We start from the raw sequence: 19,286 nt of genomic DNA, 5'->3' as shown, positions 1-19,286 counted from the left end.
GTTAGAATGGTTTGAAGCCGTTCTCAACACATGCCCACCGTGGCAGATTACAGCTCCAAGCCATCCTTCGCTTACTAGGGGTTAAGGCTTTAAGTGTAAATGATATAATAAAAAATAATTAAAAAAACTTTGTATTTTTAATTTAGTATTCTATCTTTATTAAGCTAAACTGTTACATTGTAATATTTAATTATAGGTACATTTAGATGTACAGATATGTGTGTTTTTAAAAATTATATACCTATTCTAACGACTTACAAACTCAAAATATATAAATATTCCTTTTTAACTAAAGCCACAAATACACATAGATAAATAAAAAATGATAATGTATTACACACACATTTACTATACATGTCTATATAAATTTACAACATTCCAGGGCATTCATTTAATTTTATAAGAAAAACGAAACAATTAATTTTCTATGATATTGATAACATGTATTTTTATTTTAATAATGTTATTAATTGGTTAATTATTGCCAATTTTATCATTGCAGTCTATACATTTTATTTTAAAAAATATGAATTTATTTGCTAATACATTTTTATTAACTTAATTTAATTGCAATATACTAGTCATAATTACTTTTATTTAAAAGGTTATATCCATGATTTTCTTTAACGATATAAAGGCATGTAACCGTTTATATTCCCACACATACACTCTCTCTCTGTCTCATTCCCCCCTTGGTGACCACGGTACTCATTAGTGATTTGATTTGAACAATATTGTTATTTAAATGTAATGCGTCATGTCATCAGCCCTGTGCCCAACCCCTGCTTGGCTAGGCCTTTGGCTGGTCTCATCGGGGTTAGCCACTGGGCCTATACCCATCCTCCAGGGCCATCCTTTACAGGAATTCAACTACGTCCCTGCACAGATTGCACATAGCGAGGGTTGCCCACAGGGCTTGGCCTCATAGCCAGGGTCAACTCTGCACAGGCATTCAAGTCCTATTGGAAACAAAGTTTGTCTACCAAAGTGTTTATTATTTTAAAATAGGAGTGAGAAGATGGGTAGGGTGAACAAAAAGATGTGGAAACGGGATGTTAGACTTACAGAGACATCTCCCACTTTAACTGTTTTTAGTCCCTTTAAAAATATATTATGCCTTAAATTCCTAAAAAGCCATATTCCTGTCACATTTTTAACTTGCTGGTTTCATACCTGCATCAGCATCTGAAAATTCATTTACTTCAGGCTATTTCTCAGAAATGGCTTTAAATTCAACTGCCTCTATTCCAAGAAAATGGCATTCAAGAGTGCTTTACTGCTGTGCTGAACATAAAATGTTAGCATTCTAGTTGTTCATTAGAACTCTGTGATGAAGCAGGAGTTGATCAATAGGAAGTGAAAGACAGATGATGGTATTGTAAGAACATTTTTGACTCAGCATACCAAACTGTTTTCTAACTTTTATGAAGAAGATATTTGAGAATTTTTAGGAAATGTCCTCATTTTAGCTTTCTAGAGCACTAACCATATTTTTCATGACAGGAAGAACCCCCTCATTTTGTTCGTTACGGTATTGTTTTCAAGAAACACTTTCAGTTTGACAGCTTTGAGTCCATCATGATGGTCTCAGGCATGCAGCAGTTTTGTCATAAATACGGAATGTTAGCACTCTAGTAGTTTATTAGAAAATTGGGGAAACAACTGACTGCTGCAGCTGTTGGAAGTCCATTTTTTACTTTGAATATCAGGCTTTCATGATTTGAGTGTAAACTTGCCTTAGAAAACACCGCAATTCCTAACATTAGTATGGTACCACCACCAAATGATTTCTACTTTAGTTCAAATCTTTTATCACTCTTCATATGAGTTTCATGTTTGTGACCCTCAAAAACAGGCTTTCACTGAAATTCATTTAAAAAGTAACCATGTCATTACGCTTCCACTGGCTGCCACACCATGTTGTCCATTTTGTGGCCAGCCAATCAATGCCTGGACCTTTAATGACTCACCCCTCCCCCACATGCTTCTAGGGGTGAGAGGGTGCTCTGCTGTCTGGGTCTGGCAAGAATGCTGACTATAGCAGCCACGTTCTGCTACCGCTCCATGCGGTCACCTACAATCTGCCGCCATCCTATCTTGTGCAGACATAGAGGCACTGCGAGACAACTAGCCGAAGTCCCGTCCAACTACAGTGGTGGCCGGGGAGCGCATCAGCAGTCCTGGGAGTCCCCGTGGTGGCTTACTTGCAGAGTGGCCCGCGTGGGCCACGGGTGCGTGGTGCGGCCCATAGCTGGCGTAACAGATGGTGTGGCTCACGGTCCTTGGATCGCTGGGGATTGGTGACAGGGGAGTGTGCCCCTGACCTTCCCCCACTGCTCTGTTGCAAACAGGCTCATCCCTCACCCTTGCCGCTGGTAGCCGATTGATTTTACCATCTGGGCCTGATTCTCCGCCTGACTCTTGGGTCCGGCTCTATGCATCGGAGGGGCTGCGCCTTGTCCCCAGAGTGGATCCCAAGCTTCTCTTGCAGGGTGGGAGCGTTGGGTGCTGGTAGGACAGCAGCAGGCCTTGGGGTGAACTTTTGATGGGGAAAACTGAGGCAGTGGGGTCCCGACACCTCTGCTGTCACTGGACCTTTGAGGTGATCCCCCTCTTACCTCCCAGGTGCATAGGTCACAGCAGAATTTGAGGCAGGGGGTGCACTCTTCCTTAGACTAGCATCAGGCCGATGCCTCATGGACTGACAATGCACCCTGAACGCTGTTGACTGTGACCCTGCACTTGCCCCGTGCCTTGTGCAGCACACAAGTTAAATGCCCTTTCCCAGGGATGGAGGGCACTGGGGAGAGTGCTATTTTCTGTGATCTGTGGAGTGACTCTTTGGTATCCCCATGGTCCATTGGAGGTCCTTCATCTTGCTCCATCTATGTCTCCATATTGAAGTCTCTAAAGTTACTGCTCCAGCGTGGGACTTCTCTAGGAGGCCACACTGAGGGGGGGGGGCGGGTGCCTGTGGCAGGTCCGGCCTTGGTGCGGTTTGTGGCAGTGCACCCTGCTCCCCCATGCCAAGACTCCTTACATCATCCCCTGAACCTTTGTGATGGACCCCACGCAGTTGAGCCCAGCGGAGACCCGCGGACCTCGACTGCTCATGCCACCTCTCGCACTAGCATGCGGTGGGGGTCGGACAGGATTTTGGCAGTGTCGAATCCTACGGAGATAGGGCCACAGTGCTCCGAGCCGCTCTCATCATTGTGGCCATGGCACCAATTAAAGCACTGTTTACAAGTACACCCAACACGGGTGCCTCCCATGCCCACTGAGACCTGCAGACACAATAAACTCATGGCAGTCATAACGAGGTCACGCAACATGCACGATGCCAAGATTGGCGCATCAGGCTCGACTGGATCACGTAAGCAGAAACTAGGGTCTCGATGTGGAAGTTTCAACTAACAGACCCTGCAACAGAAGGTGACTAAACTTACTGTGGTGGCCAGGGAGCTGGCGGTGATAATGGCGGATGCAGAGGGCAGTGCCTTGCCGGAACAACTTGAGATTTGTTGGCTTCCCGGAACGGTGCGACAGCCCTTTGATGGAGTGCTTCCTAGATCTCTAAAGCCTGCAGAGGCCCTGTTGTCATGCTTTGTGGGCGGGCATGCTGGTCCAGGGCCCTCCTCCATGAGCTCGGCTCAGACTGGTTATTACAAAGCTCCTGAACTGTCTTGACAGGGATGCCATCCTCAGACAAGCGCAGCTCCAGGACAAATTTATATACCAATCTCAAATTATCATGATCTTCCCAGATTACACTAGGATGGTCCAGCAACAACATCAGTTCTTTCTGGCAGCTAAACAGCATCTTTGATATCTTAATATCCAATGCATGCTTCAAAGTTTAAGGTCATATACCAATCCCAGACACTTTTCTTTGATACCTGAGGACGTTTTCCAGTGGACCGACGAGAGAGTATACTTAAAGCCACATACTACTCGTGCATAGACTCCAACTCGTCTCAGGGCGACAGACAAAACCGACCTTTGTAAACCTCGGCAAAACATTGAAACAGATCTGGCTTGCCATGGAGGAGCATCCAGTGGGATGGAGAGAACCTGGCTACTGATTGCAAGCCCTTGAACTCCCAGGGTTTTTTTGTTCCACCTGGTGTCTCCGGTGAACTTCGGCTTGATTCATATATCTGTGACCGTAAGACATTATGGGTGGTATTGTTGATTCCCTCATTTGTTCATTCATGTTGGGTTTGAGAATTCATTGAGACAAGCTTGGCAGGGCTTCCCTTTTGGGGCCTAGCGATGGTCTGTCTCACACCAGATAATTCCTCTTCCTGAAGTATGGGGTGGGGGGGATTGGAGATATGTTTACATTACTGTAGCATTTTTATTTCCTATTATGTATGTTATCTTTGCATGCCTGCCATGCACCTACTTCAATACCCACCGCACCTGTTGGCATTCTCACCCTAACACCACATGAGTAACTCACCACTAGATGGTTCCATCTACCAACTACACATGGTGTCTGGATTGTGAACGGCTTACTGGACAAGATTAAAAAGGGGTAGCCTTGAAATATGCTGAGAGGGTACGGGCTGATGTTTTACTCCTCCAAGAAACTCACCTCCTTGGTAAAAAGGTCTTGTGCCTAGCCTGAATTGGGAACACCCAGATTAGTATTAGACACACAGGGTGGTCAGGATGGTGGGCAGAGAGTGCATAGACAGTTGGGCTTCTTACAGCAACAGTACCACCATATTCTATTGGTAAAGCCAAACAGTCCTGGCATGTAGCCCAGAGCCACATCTATCAATGCGGAGATAAATCCAATAAGATGCTCCATAGACTATATCAAGGTACTCATTATTCCTCTTCCATTCCTCTCATTTGACTGTCCTCCGCACGTTACTCACAGATGCCAAGATAGTAGCATGCAATTTTTCTACCCACTTCGAAGGCCTATATGCCCGAAAAGAAGTCTTATTGTGGGGCAGATAGAGGATTTCGTACATGCCCTCCCACTTAGGTCTCTTTCCTTAGCCGACTGTGACCTGCTGAACAGTGCTCTCACCAGGTAGAAGCTCTCCTAGCCCTGACAGGCCTGTGTTCTGGGAAGGCCCTGGTGCCTAACTGGTTCCCCTGCAAATTCTTTAAATCCTATATCCCCAAGCTTTGGAAACACATGCTGGGGGAGGTCCTTTCCGCAATGACTGTGGCCACTCTACCACCTGATTGGTGAAATGCAGAGATTTTGGTATTTCCTAAGCCGGGCTGGCCAGTTGATGAACATTCCTCGTATCGCCCGATATCCATGTTGAACCTGGAAGGAAAAATACTGGGAAAAGCACTAGCTAATATGCTGGTATGCATTATCCCCGACCTGTTGCATCCTGATCAGGCAGGATTTATGCCTGACCATGATACCTGCCATAACATTTGACGACTGTACAACGCGCTGGCGCTTGCCGACAAGTTGGAGAGACCAAAGGCAATCCTCCTTGTCAAAATAGGCAAAGCATTTGGCTCAGTGAGTTGGGAGTACTTATTTGCCCTTCAACGCCTGAATTTCGGACCCCAGTTTCTTTCATATCTTAAGCTGCTATACACTGATCTGACAGCAACACTGAGGGTGGCGGATGCCAGTTCAGACTCATTTCAAATACAGCGGGGGGTACTGCAGGGTTCCCTTTTGCTGTTTGCCCTTGCCATGGAGCAACGGGTGTTCTGGGAGAGAATGGATGCTCAGGTTTGGGGCTTCAAGTGGTGGGAGGGAGTTTTGGATAGAATACCCCGGTACGCTGAAGTTGTCCTCTTCTTACTATCAGAACCAGAAGAGTCGGGGCCCTGTATCTTACAAATTATGCATATCTTTGGGGAAACAAAGCGTCTCTATATTAATGAGACTAAATCTACAGTGTTTTTGGTGGGCGGCTGTTTTCAGAGCATTTCATGGGCATCGAGACTGTGGAGTGCACAAACGGATTCAAGTATCTAGATGTTTTTGTATCCCCTGTTAGGACGATGGTGTGGGCACATAGGCCCTCATTATGAACATGGCGGTCTGGGCCGCCATGCCGGCGGTGGCGGTAATTACCGCCGCCGGCATGGCGGTCCAGACCACCATATAATATAGGTGGCAGAACCGCCACTTTTGTAACTCCGCCACCGCCAGGCTTCCGCCACCAGGCAGCCTGGTGATGGCGGAGTTACGTATAATGTTCCGGGTTCCACCAGCCTTTCCCTGGCGGTTTACCCCACCAGGGAAAAGCTGGCAGAATGGGTGCATCGGGGCACTTGGCATGGGCAGTGCAGGGGCACCCGCTGCACTGCTACATTGCCGCTGGCTCCATGTGGAGCCGGCGTCAGTGTTCAGGCCGTGCATTCAGCTGAGCTGGCTGGCGGGGACACTGTTTCCGCCCGCCGGCCCAGCTGAATGTACATTATATGGCCCGGCGGGGGCTTCTGCACGCTGGAGCTATTTTGTTGACCACCAGCACCGAACTCGGCAGGTTTTCCCGACAAATTCATAATGACCCCCATAATCTGGAGCCCATATTGGGCCATCAATGGGACGATGTCTGGACCTGGGCGGTTTTGCCATCTTTAAAATGGTGTCTCTACCCTAGTTTCTGTACCAACTGCAGAACTTCCTGTGCAATATTCCACAACACTTGATCTGTAAATTGAACTCTATTCTTTCTACCTTTCTTTGCGAGAGTGGGACCTCTTGTTTTCGCAGCAGCAAATGTTTTCACTCCACCTTTTTTTGGAGATATCGCCATGGCAGATATTAAATCCTATCATTGCTCATCCCATCTGTTGATTGTAAATGATTGGTTGTACGACACCCAGGGCAACCCCACATATGGGTCTGAGAAGTGGGCAATGGGAGACACCCCTCTTCTCTCCTATCTGTATGGTGGGAGAAACTGTAATGCTTTTCCCCCTGGCAATTAGTGTAGTCTTGGCACTCTTCTCTCTGACAAATGGGGTGGTGGGAAAGGCTGACGGAGTGTATCCCGCTTTGCAAGGGCTGTCTACTATCGCAGGTGGCAGCATTGGAGGGGTTTTGCAAATGGGACCTAATTGGGATATCGACTCTGGGGGATGTTATAAGTGGGTCTATACTCAAATCTTTTCAGAACCTGCATACGGAATACCAATTTCATCACTTTCTTCAACTTCGCCATGCACTGGCTCCCTACAACACTGCCCTGTCTGTTCTTCCTGAACTTAACTGACTAGAAGGCAGGCTTCTAATGGATGATTTGGGGAACCATTAGGTCGCGAAGATATATCAGACACTGCTCTCCAATCACCCTGACACATTCTGAGCCCTTCGAGGGGGGTGGGAGTCCGACTTAAGGTTTCTTGAAAATGATGACTGGACTGAGGCGTTAACGGCACCTTGTGCGGTTGCCATCGCAGCCAGACCTCAATTGATCCAGTTTAAATATCTTTGCGGGGTTTATTTCATGCACCATCAGCTTTAGCAGATGGGGGTGATTCCCTGTCCATCCTGCCTTAAGTGTAAAGCGGAGGATGGTACATTCCTTGAAACAGTTTAGAGCTGTTCAGTCAGTGACTCGATACTTGCGTGGAGTGACCACATGCTTAGGTGGGATCCTGTCCTGGTTGATTCCCATGGATTCAAAACGTATTCTTCTTCATACCACTGACACTTTAGGCAGCGACAGACATAGACTTTTGCTTTTGTTTTTGGGTCTGACTGGCAAAACTGGACATTGCACAGGAGTGGAAGGCCACAACTCCCCATCCATGGCTGTGTGGAAGAAAGAAATGGACCACTGCATGGGCTTAGAAGTGGTGTTATATAAAGCAAGAGGCTGCCCTCTGAAGCACCCCAAGATATGGCAGGCATGAGTGGATTATCGGGGCATAGCATTGAAGCCCATCCTTCCGTTCAGTGTACCAGATGACCTCTGACAAGGTTAGGACCTTCATGGGATGAGAGTGGGTTGAGTGGATGTGGGACAAATGCTTTATTACTTGGCCATACTTTGTGTTTCATTGACAGGCACCAAATAATGAAAAGCATACTTTCCGAGTAAAGTTCTGACTTTTTGGCAAATTAATTTGGTGTAATTCCATTTCGCCCTTTTTTTCTCTAGCATATGATAAATCAACATTTCTGGACACCAGTGCCCCTTTTCTTAGCCCTGCTTGACAGATCAGCTTGAAACTTTCCATGAAGGAGACAAAGTGGATGAACTTTTTTTTTTTATAAGTTTCACGCAGATTCATTTAATGGCACCATAGTTAAGAAAACAAAAAAAGGCCTTTCCTAAGGGAAGTCTGACCTAACTACAATTACTCTTCCGCTGTTACTGTCAGAGTAAAATGTATACATATATTTATAAACATTACATGCATTCACATTTTGTAAAATACTTACCTGTGAAGTAAACTACTGATGATGTCAAAGTAGTAATACATACCTACAAAATAGCAACTCCTGATGTACAATTGTCATTGTAGTGGGAGAATATCTTGTAAAACTTATTGTTCTTAATTCCACTATTAGGAAAGCACTAATCACGTATAGAAGGGTGTCCAGGAGAAACCTCCTTCTCTCCAAAAAGGACATTATTACACGATTTGGGTTTGCAAAGCAGCACCTGAGGCGATCCTGATCATGATGGCGTTCAAGGCTTTTCTGCTGTGGCATTGAGTCTGGGTCATTCTGGCTGTGATCCAGATATTTCAGCCTTGATATTGGATACAGGTGAGTGTGGCTCTGAGGCCTTTTGGCCTCTTAGCATCATGCTTCTTTCACGTGAAATACCTCAGGTAGGACATGTGTGTCCTACACTGGAGCTTAAAGTCCCAGACTACTTTTTAAGTACTGGCCAGGTGCCAAAGGAGAAAACCCATACGTTGCAGTAGAAGCTCACTGATCACAATCTGTCCTGCAGCAGAACACTCTCCCTTCTCTACCAAGAGCTGACAGTGGTGAAAAAATCATCACTGGTGGGGTGGTGGAGTCATCTGGAGGAGATGGTGATCAGAGGCCTCTGGTCTCCAGTGGAGGGCCAGCTCCACAACAACCTATTGGAGCTACGAGCCATTTGTCTGGCCTTGAAGGCTTTCCTTCAGTCCATCAGTGGAGCACTGGTGCAGGTTCTCATGGACAACACCACTGCCATTTGGTACTGCACCAAATAGGACTGTGTGGGGTCCCGGATTCTATTCCATGAGGCTTTGCATCTCTGGAGGTTGCTGGAGCTCCAGGACATCTTTCTGACCATCACCATGGCAGGATCCTGAATGCCAGAGCAGCCAAATTAAGCAGACCATCATCTTCATCAAGTGGTGAGAGCCCTCGCTGCATCTTTTTGACACCGTCAAATGTGCAGTATCAATAGTTTTTCTCTTTGGTGTTTCCACAAAAACACTTATAGGTAAAAGTGTTGTGGCTGGAATGGATAAGGAACTCCAGTACGCTTTTCTGCCACCGCCTCTCCTGCTGCCCCACAGTCTAAAGACAATCAAGAACGACCAGGCCTAAGTCATCCTAGTGGGGCCCTCAAATTGTGCCAGGTGAGTGTGGTACCTGGATCTTCTGAGACTTGAGGATCTGTTCTCTGATCAAGCTAACATTTCAGCAACAGGGCAGGGGCCTACACCCAAATCTACTCAACTTACACATCCATGCACAAAGATTGAATGATTGCACTTGACTGTTTTTGATTTGCCCCCTTCAGTGGTGGATGTCACCCTCCCTGCCAGACATCCCTCAATGAAATCCATCTATGCCCTTTGTTGGGACAAATTTGTTACCTGGTGTGTGGTGCCCAGGGAGCTGACCCCCTTATAGGTGAAACTGTCAGACGTCCTTTTGGTTGTGTTGTCTGTAGCCCAGCCAGGTCTAGGAGTGGGCTCTGCAGAAGGTTATTTGTTGTCTTTTTTGGCCCTTCTATGTTTTCCAGACCAATTGTCCTTATTCAAATCACCTACCGTGATAAGGGTTATTAAATGGTTGAAACATTTTTACTCCCAAACTGTTTGTGATGCCACAGGTGGACCTTAACTTGATTTTTACATTCCTCAGATGTACAACTTTCGAGCCTATGGATGGTTAATTGCTGCCTCTCCGGACTTTGTTGACTGTCTTCCTCATTGTGATCACTCCAGCTCATCACATTCACCTTACATCACCTTTATTCCTGACAAGCTGGTGCTGAGGACTCAGTGCTTTCTTCTCACTGAAAATGTGACTCCTTTCCTCTGTGGGCAATTGAATAATCTACCAATGATCTTTGCTGCCCCTCATCCCTTGAAAGAGAAGCTTTGTATAGATCACAGTAAGGTCCATCAAGTGGATGATGAACTTTTTGTTGGGTTCTGCAGAATGAAGAAAGGGAAGACTATGTAGAGGAAGACCCTGTTGAGGTGATAGTCCTCTGCATCAAGATCTGCTATGCACAAGCCAAGAAGAAGCCCCAGGAAGGTCTGGGAGTCCATTCCACCAGGTCTAAGACTATTACAACTACATTAGCATGAGAAGTGGCTCTTAATAACTGCCAGGCTGCGATATGGGTGTTGGTCCATACATTCTCAAATCATTACTGTGTTAACAGCCAGATCCAACAGGAAGGACGATTCACCCACACAGCTCTGAGATTTTGGTTTGACTCCACTCCACTGCACAGACTCTCCATCTTTGGGAATTACTGCTTTAATATCTATTCTAAGGTGAGGAATCTGCAATTAGAAATATCCATCAGAATAACAATTTACTTGCTTTTGGTATCATTCTCTTTCTGGTGGATTATCTATCTAACCGCAGATTCCTCACTGCCATTTCACCACCCTGTTGTGTGGAGTGGCCTGTTTTTGCATCTAAAAAGTCTCAAGTGAATACTCAGCACACTATTACCAACAATTGTTCACGCTTCACATCTGAGGGTGTGGAACAGAAGAGACAAGACGCTGACATCAGGGTGGAGCTTATATGCAACTCTGCTCTGTCACTTCTTTGGCTATATGTAGTCAGTGTGGAGCCGCGTGCCATCTCTGTTCGCATTTGTGAGCAGTACTAAAACATTCTGCTGATCCAGTCTGGCTCCTAGGGGATTTTCGAAATTGAGTAGTCTGCGGTTAAATGGAGTGTCCATCAGGAAGAGTGTTACTGAAGGTAAGTAACTTGTTCTTCTCTGACAAGGGCCTGGGCTCTTTTCGGTTTTACTTTCACCTTGCCCACGTCCACATGGTTGCACTTGTTTTGAGACAAGGTCTCTGGTTCCTGTGTATGTGTATTGCCTATATCGAGTCTGGATACCCCATATGTGACCTTGGGATAAATCCAAGGCAGAATCGCCCAGCTAGAATAGTCAAAAGCAGATGTGGGATCGACAGCTGGATTGGGATTAGTACCTCCAGGTGAGACATGGTTCCTAGGGCTAGTCCTCGGGGCTAAGGAGCTGCACTGTGGTTGGCTTTGAGCTGCACAAGGGTTGAAAGGAGCTGCTAAGACATAGGCAGTACCTCAACTTGCACTGGATGCTGAGGGCTTGGATTGGACTCCTTTTGCCTTCAATTTGGAACTTAGAGCATCCAAAAAGTAACCTAAGGACCAAAGACAACATTCCAATAAACCAGCAGTCAGATTCAAGGGGAGCAGGGAAAGTTTTGGCAATTCCTGATCCAGTGTCGTATTCTACTGAATCAAATACTTATGACCTGTTTGTCCTGGAGACTACTTTCCCAGGTGTTTGGAGCACAACCTGGAGGAATCCAGGAGGCATTCTGTCACAAGGACATTGGTCACTGGTACAAAGACACTTGAGAGCCCAGAGGCTACATCAGGGTGTTGAATGTCAACTCCTGCTCCTTTAGATTCTAAATCTGCCTGGAAGGTGTTGGTGATCACTGACAACAGGGAACACTATGGGCCTGATTCTAACTTTGGAGGACGGTGTTAAACCGTCCCAAAAGTGGCGGATATACCACCTACCGTATTACGAGTCCATTATATCCTATGGAACTCGTAATACGGTAGGTGGTATATCCGCCACTTTTGGGACGGTTTAACACCGTCCTCCAAAGTTAGAATCAGGCCCTATGTCTCCAGTGTCACTAAAACTTTACTAAAAGACAGCTGTGATTGAGTGTGCTATTAGAGGGGACTTATAAGGTCCCAAATACTCAGGGGATGGCAGGAGGTCTCCTCCACTTTTCCTGTGGTAAGGCTCACTTACTCCATGTTCGGTGTCTCTCAGTTATCACCTGTATTTAGTGAAGCTCCCAAAGTGCAAATTATAGGTCTTTAAATTGGCCTGGAACTAGGTCACCTTGCTCCTGAGGGAGGAGAGATTTGCTCAACTTCTTATGTAAATAGTAGGCTTTCATCACAGTGCCACAATGAAAAGGCCCACTTTGTCCTGTGGTGCAGTACTGAATTATGGCCATCACTAGAGAGAGCAGAGTGCATCTATAACTTACAATGTGGATGATCCCAAGTCAAAGAGGGTTTGATCCTCAGATGACCATTGGCTCCTGTGTATTTTCTACCCCATTCCTGGATCGTGATAACTTTATTTGACTTAAATAGGTTTTCTGGTACCAAGGGGCAAACATTGTTGCAACCAGGTACTTCGACTTTTTTGGAGTTACAGTCACCACTTGCATAGGGGTGGCAAGAGTGTCCTCCGTGTTGGAGGGGGCGGGTACATGTATAGAGAGCTTCACTACATTGTTGTCAGAACGATTGTATCGGACCACTCCTGGTGACTCTTGTTACTAATTATGAAATCTGTCTTTTGTGGGATTTTTGTACCTTTTTGTACATTTAGAGTTATCCTCTGGGCATAGAATTTAATGTTTAAAGCACTAACACACCACTGTTCAAGAAAAGATATGTCGGGCATACTGCAACGCCAGCCCTTAAAAAGATCAACTTCATACTTATTAAGAGATACAGAAAGCAGCGATTTGAAACTTGGGCAAAGAATTTGGATGGCCTCACTCCTAAACTTGCTAACAAAACCAAATCCCTTGCCTTACACATAGACAGAAAGGCCAGCGTCAGTAGTTGTCACATAAAATAAAACCTACCTGTCCCTGTGCCACAATCTGAAAGCCTTTCAACCAGAATTGAACTTCAGAATGGTTATATAAGCTCTGGTCCTAGCTCCTCTATGCAGTGGCAGTGCTGTTTTTTCAGCATCCCTGCATCAGATCTGACTCACTTCAAGAGCATACCTCCTGTCCAATCCCTGCTTTGACAAAGGTCCCTGGAAGTGTTGCATCACTCCTGACCTTGGTGATATCTGCTGACTCCCCAGCCACCTGCATTACGTTCAAGACCTGTTGTGCTTGCTATAAGCCAGATAACTTTTTAACACCCAACCATCAATGTTAAATATAAGATGTTGGACAAAGCAACACCTAGCAGCTGTAACATGTCAGTTGAGGCCAAAAGTGGATGAAGATTAAAGTTCCTCTTCTAAGAGGAGTTGGAGACCTTCAACCGTTGTGGCTCTTGCACCCCTTTCCCTTTATGGAAACATGTAATTCCATGCTCTTCTACAACACTCCATTTCTTTGTAGGTAGGTTCATGCTGTGTAAATTTCCTACTTACATACATTCTAAGATGAGTGTTCCCCAAAAAAGAGACTTGCAACATAAGCTGATCAGCTACTGCTGCAAAACAGATGGTGAAACATCAAGTAGCTTAAAGCTTCAGCATTGCGATGTAAGCTACCGGGCTGAGGAAGGAGGTGGATAGGGGGAAAATTGCCACGTATAACACGTTGACATGTGCAAAGTACTGACACCAAAAGCTCTGAACTCACATCTGTACAAGAAGTTTGTAAGCTCACTGGTAGATTTATTTCATAGAGTGGGCAGTAATTTAGTGGAAGGTTAGGGAGAAGAAATTGTCAGTGGACTATCATGCGGTATTCTAACCATATGCATGTCAGAATAGGTGGATTTTCAACCCTTGCTGATGCTCAAGGACATCTGCTTTGAGGCAGGCAGTCAGTGGGCAAGAGATTCAAAAGGTGTTTCATTGTGGTAAAATCCGTGATGTGTCAGATCTATTTAACATGGATCCATCAACCTGCTGTACTGTAACGTGGAGAAGTCCGGGGCAGTTAGTGTTAGATAAACAATACAAAACTAAAGAAGTGGCCATGTTGTTTAAATCTTACAATGGCAGTTATATAATTGGGAATTAGGAGGGAGATAATGTTCGTACTGATGAGGTACAAATAAAATACTTTAAATGTAGAGGAGGGGCTCAGTGTGTAATTTGATCAGAATACTGTTGATGAGTGGCATTGGGAATATTATTATACGAATACTGTATACTTATAAAATGTCATGGTTCTTTCCCCAAACTTTTATAGCAGGCTCCTCTGTTAAACCTAAAGTGCACTGCAAAATCCACTGATTAGAGGGGCTCCACAGAGGCAGCTGTAACGGACCAGCCCCAGATGTCTGGTTTTTGGGTGTTCTTCAAGTGGCAACCCCTTGCAGTATAGACACTGAGGTTCCATTTATAAAGGTGAGCAAATGCTCACAAATGCACACACACAATGTCTGTGTTATGCTGTTGATGCCATATTGTGTGCTTCTGCATGTATGGGACTCCAACCTTCAAAGACACCATGGTCCAATTTTACCTACTGCAAGTGTCTTGAATTTAATCATCAACAATACAAATATATGAGAATAGTCAGTCCGTGTTCTGGTGCGTTCTCTGTGAAGCCAGGTTAGAAATAGTAGGAGAATTCCTTTGTCTGGTTGACTGTACTCATAAAAAGCTAGCTTGAGTACTTTGGGTAGTGGTCAATAAGCAAGTGAAATGCACTGCTGTTTCCCATTTCATTCTAAGTTTGTATGTATCTAGGTGATATTTTTATAGCTCTTACCTTGCTGAACGGAACTGGAAAGGTGTCACATTTCCTGGGTACACAAATGTAAAATGCCTGCTGTCTTGTTTTTTATGTTTTATACTTCTTAGTCTGACGGTGTCTGGGAAGGGTGTGCAGAGAGCCACCAGAGATGGTGCGCTTGGATGCAAGGTAAGTAGGAGTGCTTCTCGTGATGGCTTTCTAAATGAGGCAGCTGGTTTTGAAGATAGTGTGGACCGACAGGGGAACCTATTGAGGGTCCATCAGGATGGGGATAATGTGATTATATTCCTTCAGGCACCAGACAAAACATTCTGTGGTGTGTAGCATGCCGTTAAGGGGTACCAGTGTAGCATCTGAGAGGCCACTGAGCAGCTCGTTCCCACTAACCAGAAGCAACAGTACGAGGCTTTGAACAGCTGTTCTGAAGTCACTTTCTGAAAGAAACAGTTTCACCTTCTATAGAAGAGAGAGCTGGTACAAGCCCATTTTTGTCTTCTATGGCAGTGTGTTCTTTGGCGGTGAGTTTGGTGTCCAGGGTGACTTGTCATTCAGTAAAAGTTGGGGTTTGAATCCATGAAGGTTAATGTCATTGAGCCAGGCTTGTACTGTTTCTTGTTTTTTCTTGGCAAATAATAGGAATTTTGTTTTGGTTGGGCTGAGCTTCAGGTATGCCTTGGACATCTATGTCTGTATGATGTGAAGGCAGTCTTTGAGGCAATATCCTAAGGAGATGAGACGTTAAAGTAAATTTGTTATCATTGTTCTATTCGTGAATGCTGATGCTTGATGCAGGGGGCTTCATGTAGAGATTGAAGATAAGGGATGGTATGGAGCCCTTGGGGCCTTGCATCTTTTGGGACCTGGAGGTGTCCATGTGAACACACTAGTGTTGGTTGGAAAGGGAGAAGGAGAACAGAAAAGGACATTGCTGGTGCATTTATTCCAGAGTCCATGGTGCATATGAGGGTGGGATGGTCGACTGTGTTGAATGCAGCTTAGAGGTCCAGCAATACGAAGATGACCCTGAAGTCAGGGGTCATCTTCATCTGTTGTCAAGAGGGGTATTGCCTGTGATGTGTAAGGTAGCTATCTCCATGTTGCAAGATGATCGAAAGCCAGACTGATAGTCATGCAAAAGATGGTTAGCATAAGTATGGTCTAAGAGTGGAGCATAGATTGCTCTTTCAGTGTTCTTGCCATTTAATGGTAGGCGAGTAATTAACTGTTCGTGAGGTCATCAGGGCCAAGTGCAGGTAAGTAATTCACTGTTCGTGAGGTCATCAGGGCCAAGTGCAGGTTTCTTTAGGAGTGATTGATCTGGTCTGTGTTGATAATTTCTAGAAAGATGACTTGAGTGAAGGAGGCATTGACAGTAGTAAGTAGAAGTGAGAGAGCTTCCTCAGAAAGAGCTTTGATGAAGGATGAGAGTATGACATCAGCTTCATAAGAAGTGGCTTTGAGGAAGTTGAGCATCTCAGAGATGTGCAAGAGACAGGGCTTCAAAGGATGACCATTGCCAGATTTTATATTGAAAGGGATTGTTGTAAAATATGTAGCAGGCTTGGTATTGTTCATATGCTGTCAGATCTTCTTTCTATTTTTTTCACTGAAAAAGAGATTCATGCCAATTCGTTTTACTGTGAAGTGAGGAATAGGTGGTTCTGGCAGGGGGTTGATGCAGTGCTTGGTTGTTTTGAAAAACGTTCTGCTTCTGTTGGTGGCGTCATTTATGGTGTTGGTATAGTATTTTGCCTATGTGATGAGCCATCTGTTTGTTGCGTGGAGGGACTTCGGGCCAGATGTAGCAAAGGTTTTTTACCCATTCTGTGTCTATGGGAAAAAGTGTTCGTACATATGGCCCTTCATTATCATAAGATCTTCAGGAGTTTTATTTTAATTCCATTTCCTTCCTAAGTGAGGAAGGCTCTCAGTGATTCTTTATGCCCCTTTTGAGACTGGGGGCTTCTTTGTGGTACATGCGTGAGCAATGGGAGACCCTTATTTATTAGGCGGTCAGCACTACTGATAATATTACAGTTGAAACTGACCAATGCCAAACCACTATCATCCATCACTTATATTATGTATGATGTACTGCATGCAGATGAACAGACGCTTTTCTCTAGGGCGACCTTTGTAACAACTGCTAAATGAGCTTCTCTGGCAGAACTCTGGTTGAATGAAATATCTTACCTTTGCTTCCGCAGATTTTAATTTTGCATCTCAGGCAAAGATCGCTTCTGTTTCTAATCTAACAATCAGTTTTTAAGTGGGAAGTCTTCTCATGCCTGTAACATAAGGCACTCTAACCTGAAATATACGCAGCCTTGGCTAAATACTGTTTTGAGGGTTGGCACAAATACATGCATTTTTTGGTTTTATTTGCCGATTTGGTTCCCAAGAAAGATCAGTGAAAGTGCAGGCTGTGACTCCTTAAGAGTTAACTGGTGAAGCGCGTGCCGGCCCAGTACCCCACTTCGGATTCCTGGAAGGATGTGGCCATCTCATCTCTAACTTAAACTAGGGTGCTATCAGTGGGGCCATCTAAGATCAGGTTCGTCTAGAGAACCCTTTGAGTGATGGCGAGTGCATAATGATTAATAAAGTTTGGCTGATGTTATCATATTTTAATAATAACAAGGAGATTAATGCACACAGCTGTTTTTTTTAAGTATATGTGATGAATTAAAATGACTTGGCAGAATATAGGTGTCTTTTTAATTTCTGTCGTTTATTTTAACTGCACTTTTTAATTTTGGGATGAGGGCATTATTTGCTGAAAAAATCAACTTCTGATCAAATGCTAATCTATAATCTGTCTTTTTTACATCGACGTTATGACGTGTAATTAAGTGACTAGAGACATCGAATACTTTTATAATGCATTGTACATGTTTTCTTTTAAAAAGTACCCTGGAACGGACAGTAAAGAGTAATGGATATTTTTTAATGCTTCAATTTTGTTTTTAGTTATATTTTTTCACATGACACGAGAAATGTACGTGGCGTTTTGCAGTTAACCTGACAATGGGTCTCCTTGCTTCTTTATTTAGCTCATAATTTAAGTGGTTTATTGTTACAGGTTCTCACCTTTCTCAAGGATTTGTTTGGTAAAAACACCAGCCCTCTTTTTCAGAATCACCTCCTCAATCTATCCACTTTATTCTTTTTTCCAGACAGTTTCTAGATGAACTCACAGTAAGACTTCAGGAATGGGGCCCAGCCCAGTGCTTAGGGGATGTCTTTGAAAAGTTTGCCACCCAACTGAAAACATATACCAACTTTTTCAACAACTATACGGTCATTTTGAAAACTATTGATAAGGTATGTATAGCTAAGTAAAGGTGGTGTGCAATTGATGACAAAGTGGCATTTTAAACGGATCGCCTTCAATAAATTTCTCCTGACTTTAACAATTGCATAGAATAACAGTCTACCTCAATATAACAATTTGTTATGAAGGTTTTCGGTTATATATTCATAACAAACAGTAGGACATTGTCCGAGCACACTTTTTAAATATGTTTCTCTCAAGGGTAGTGAAGAGCGGGTACCAAATGTGTTTCAAGATGCCCGCTAGCTTGAGAGTGCAGGCTGCAGTGCACTGGTGACAAAGTGGAGCAGGTCCATTGGTGTGGGGACGCATGCTGTCAGAGAAGCGTAGGGTAGCGGTACACTTGAGTCCTGAAAGCTAGGGTGCTGTTACTGTAAGAAGAGAGCATCAGGTGGCACCCGGTGTATCTGAGGTAGACTACATTAGCCATGTGGGAACAAAGAACCAGGGTAATGGGAATAAAGATGGACTTCAAGCTCTGCTAATGATTAACTAATTAACTAAGCAGTACAGTAGCTAAGAAGAATATGGTGAGGTCATGATGTCCGGTCTACGCAGGAGAAGGCCCTCAGAACGGCAACTGCTGCAGCTACAGAGGATTATTGGAATGCCTGAAAATATGAATTAAAGGGCTTGAGTTCAATTCTGAAGGCTGAGACGATTTACAGAGACTAAGTACCACCGTGATGGAAACTAAGATGATCTCTATATAGAGAGACAATAGAGAATGTCTGCAATGTAACAAGCTCTGTGTTGTGGCCCGTTTCTAGGATTTATATGCCATGTAAGATCCATCAAAGATGACATTGTACTGCAAGGTATGCCTGCTAGTCCTAAAAAAACTCAGATCTGAGGAACCTCCTGAAAGGTTATCTAACAAAACACACACTTTGGAGTAGGTGCTCTTATTTCACTGTAGGAAGCATTCATAAATCGTACAGCAAACAATATTAAACTATTCTGGTGATCGTAAAAGAACCACATACCAGAAAGGGAATGCCAAAAGCAGCACAGATAAAATGAATTTTGTATACAAATGTATCAGAATGCTATTGATTAAGGGGAGAACTGTGTGCAAAGTGCATGTATC

General features: G+C 44.4%; 1 protein-coding gene across 1 annotated transcript in view; it reads left to right on the top strand.

The window, feature by feature from the left end:
* Nucleotides 1-19,286, top strand: part of ECT2L (epithelial cell transforming 2 like) — a 502,849-nt gene that overhangs the window by 368,175 nt on the left and 115,388 nt on the right. The window contains exon 17 of the mRNA XM_069234316.1: nt 18,039-18,186. Within this exon, the coding sequence (XP_069090417.1) occupies nt 18,039-18,186 (148 nt within the window). The remainder of the gene's footprint in view (nt 1-18,038; nt 18,187-19,286) is intronic.

The sequence above is a fragment of the Pleurodeles waltl genome, chromosome 5 (genome assembly GCF_031143425.1).
Source record: "Pleurodeles waltl isolate 20211129_DDA chromosome 5, aPleWal1.hap1.20221129, whole genome shotgun sequence".
NCBI lineage: Eukaryota > Metazoa > Chordata > Amphibia > Caudata > Salamandridae > Pleurodeles > Pleurodeles waltl.
Note: the sequence above shows the minus strand (reverse complement) of the source record. Positions and strands in the feature narration are given on the sequence as shown.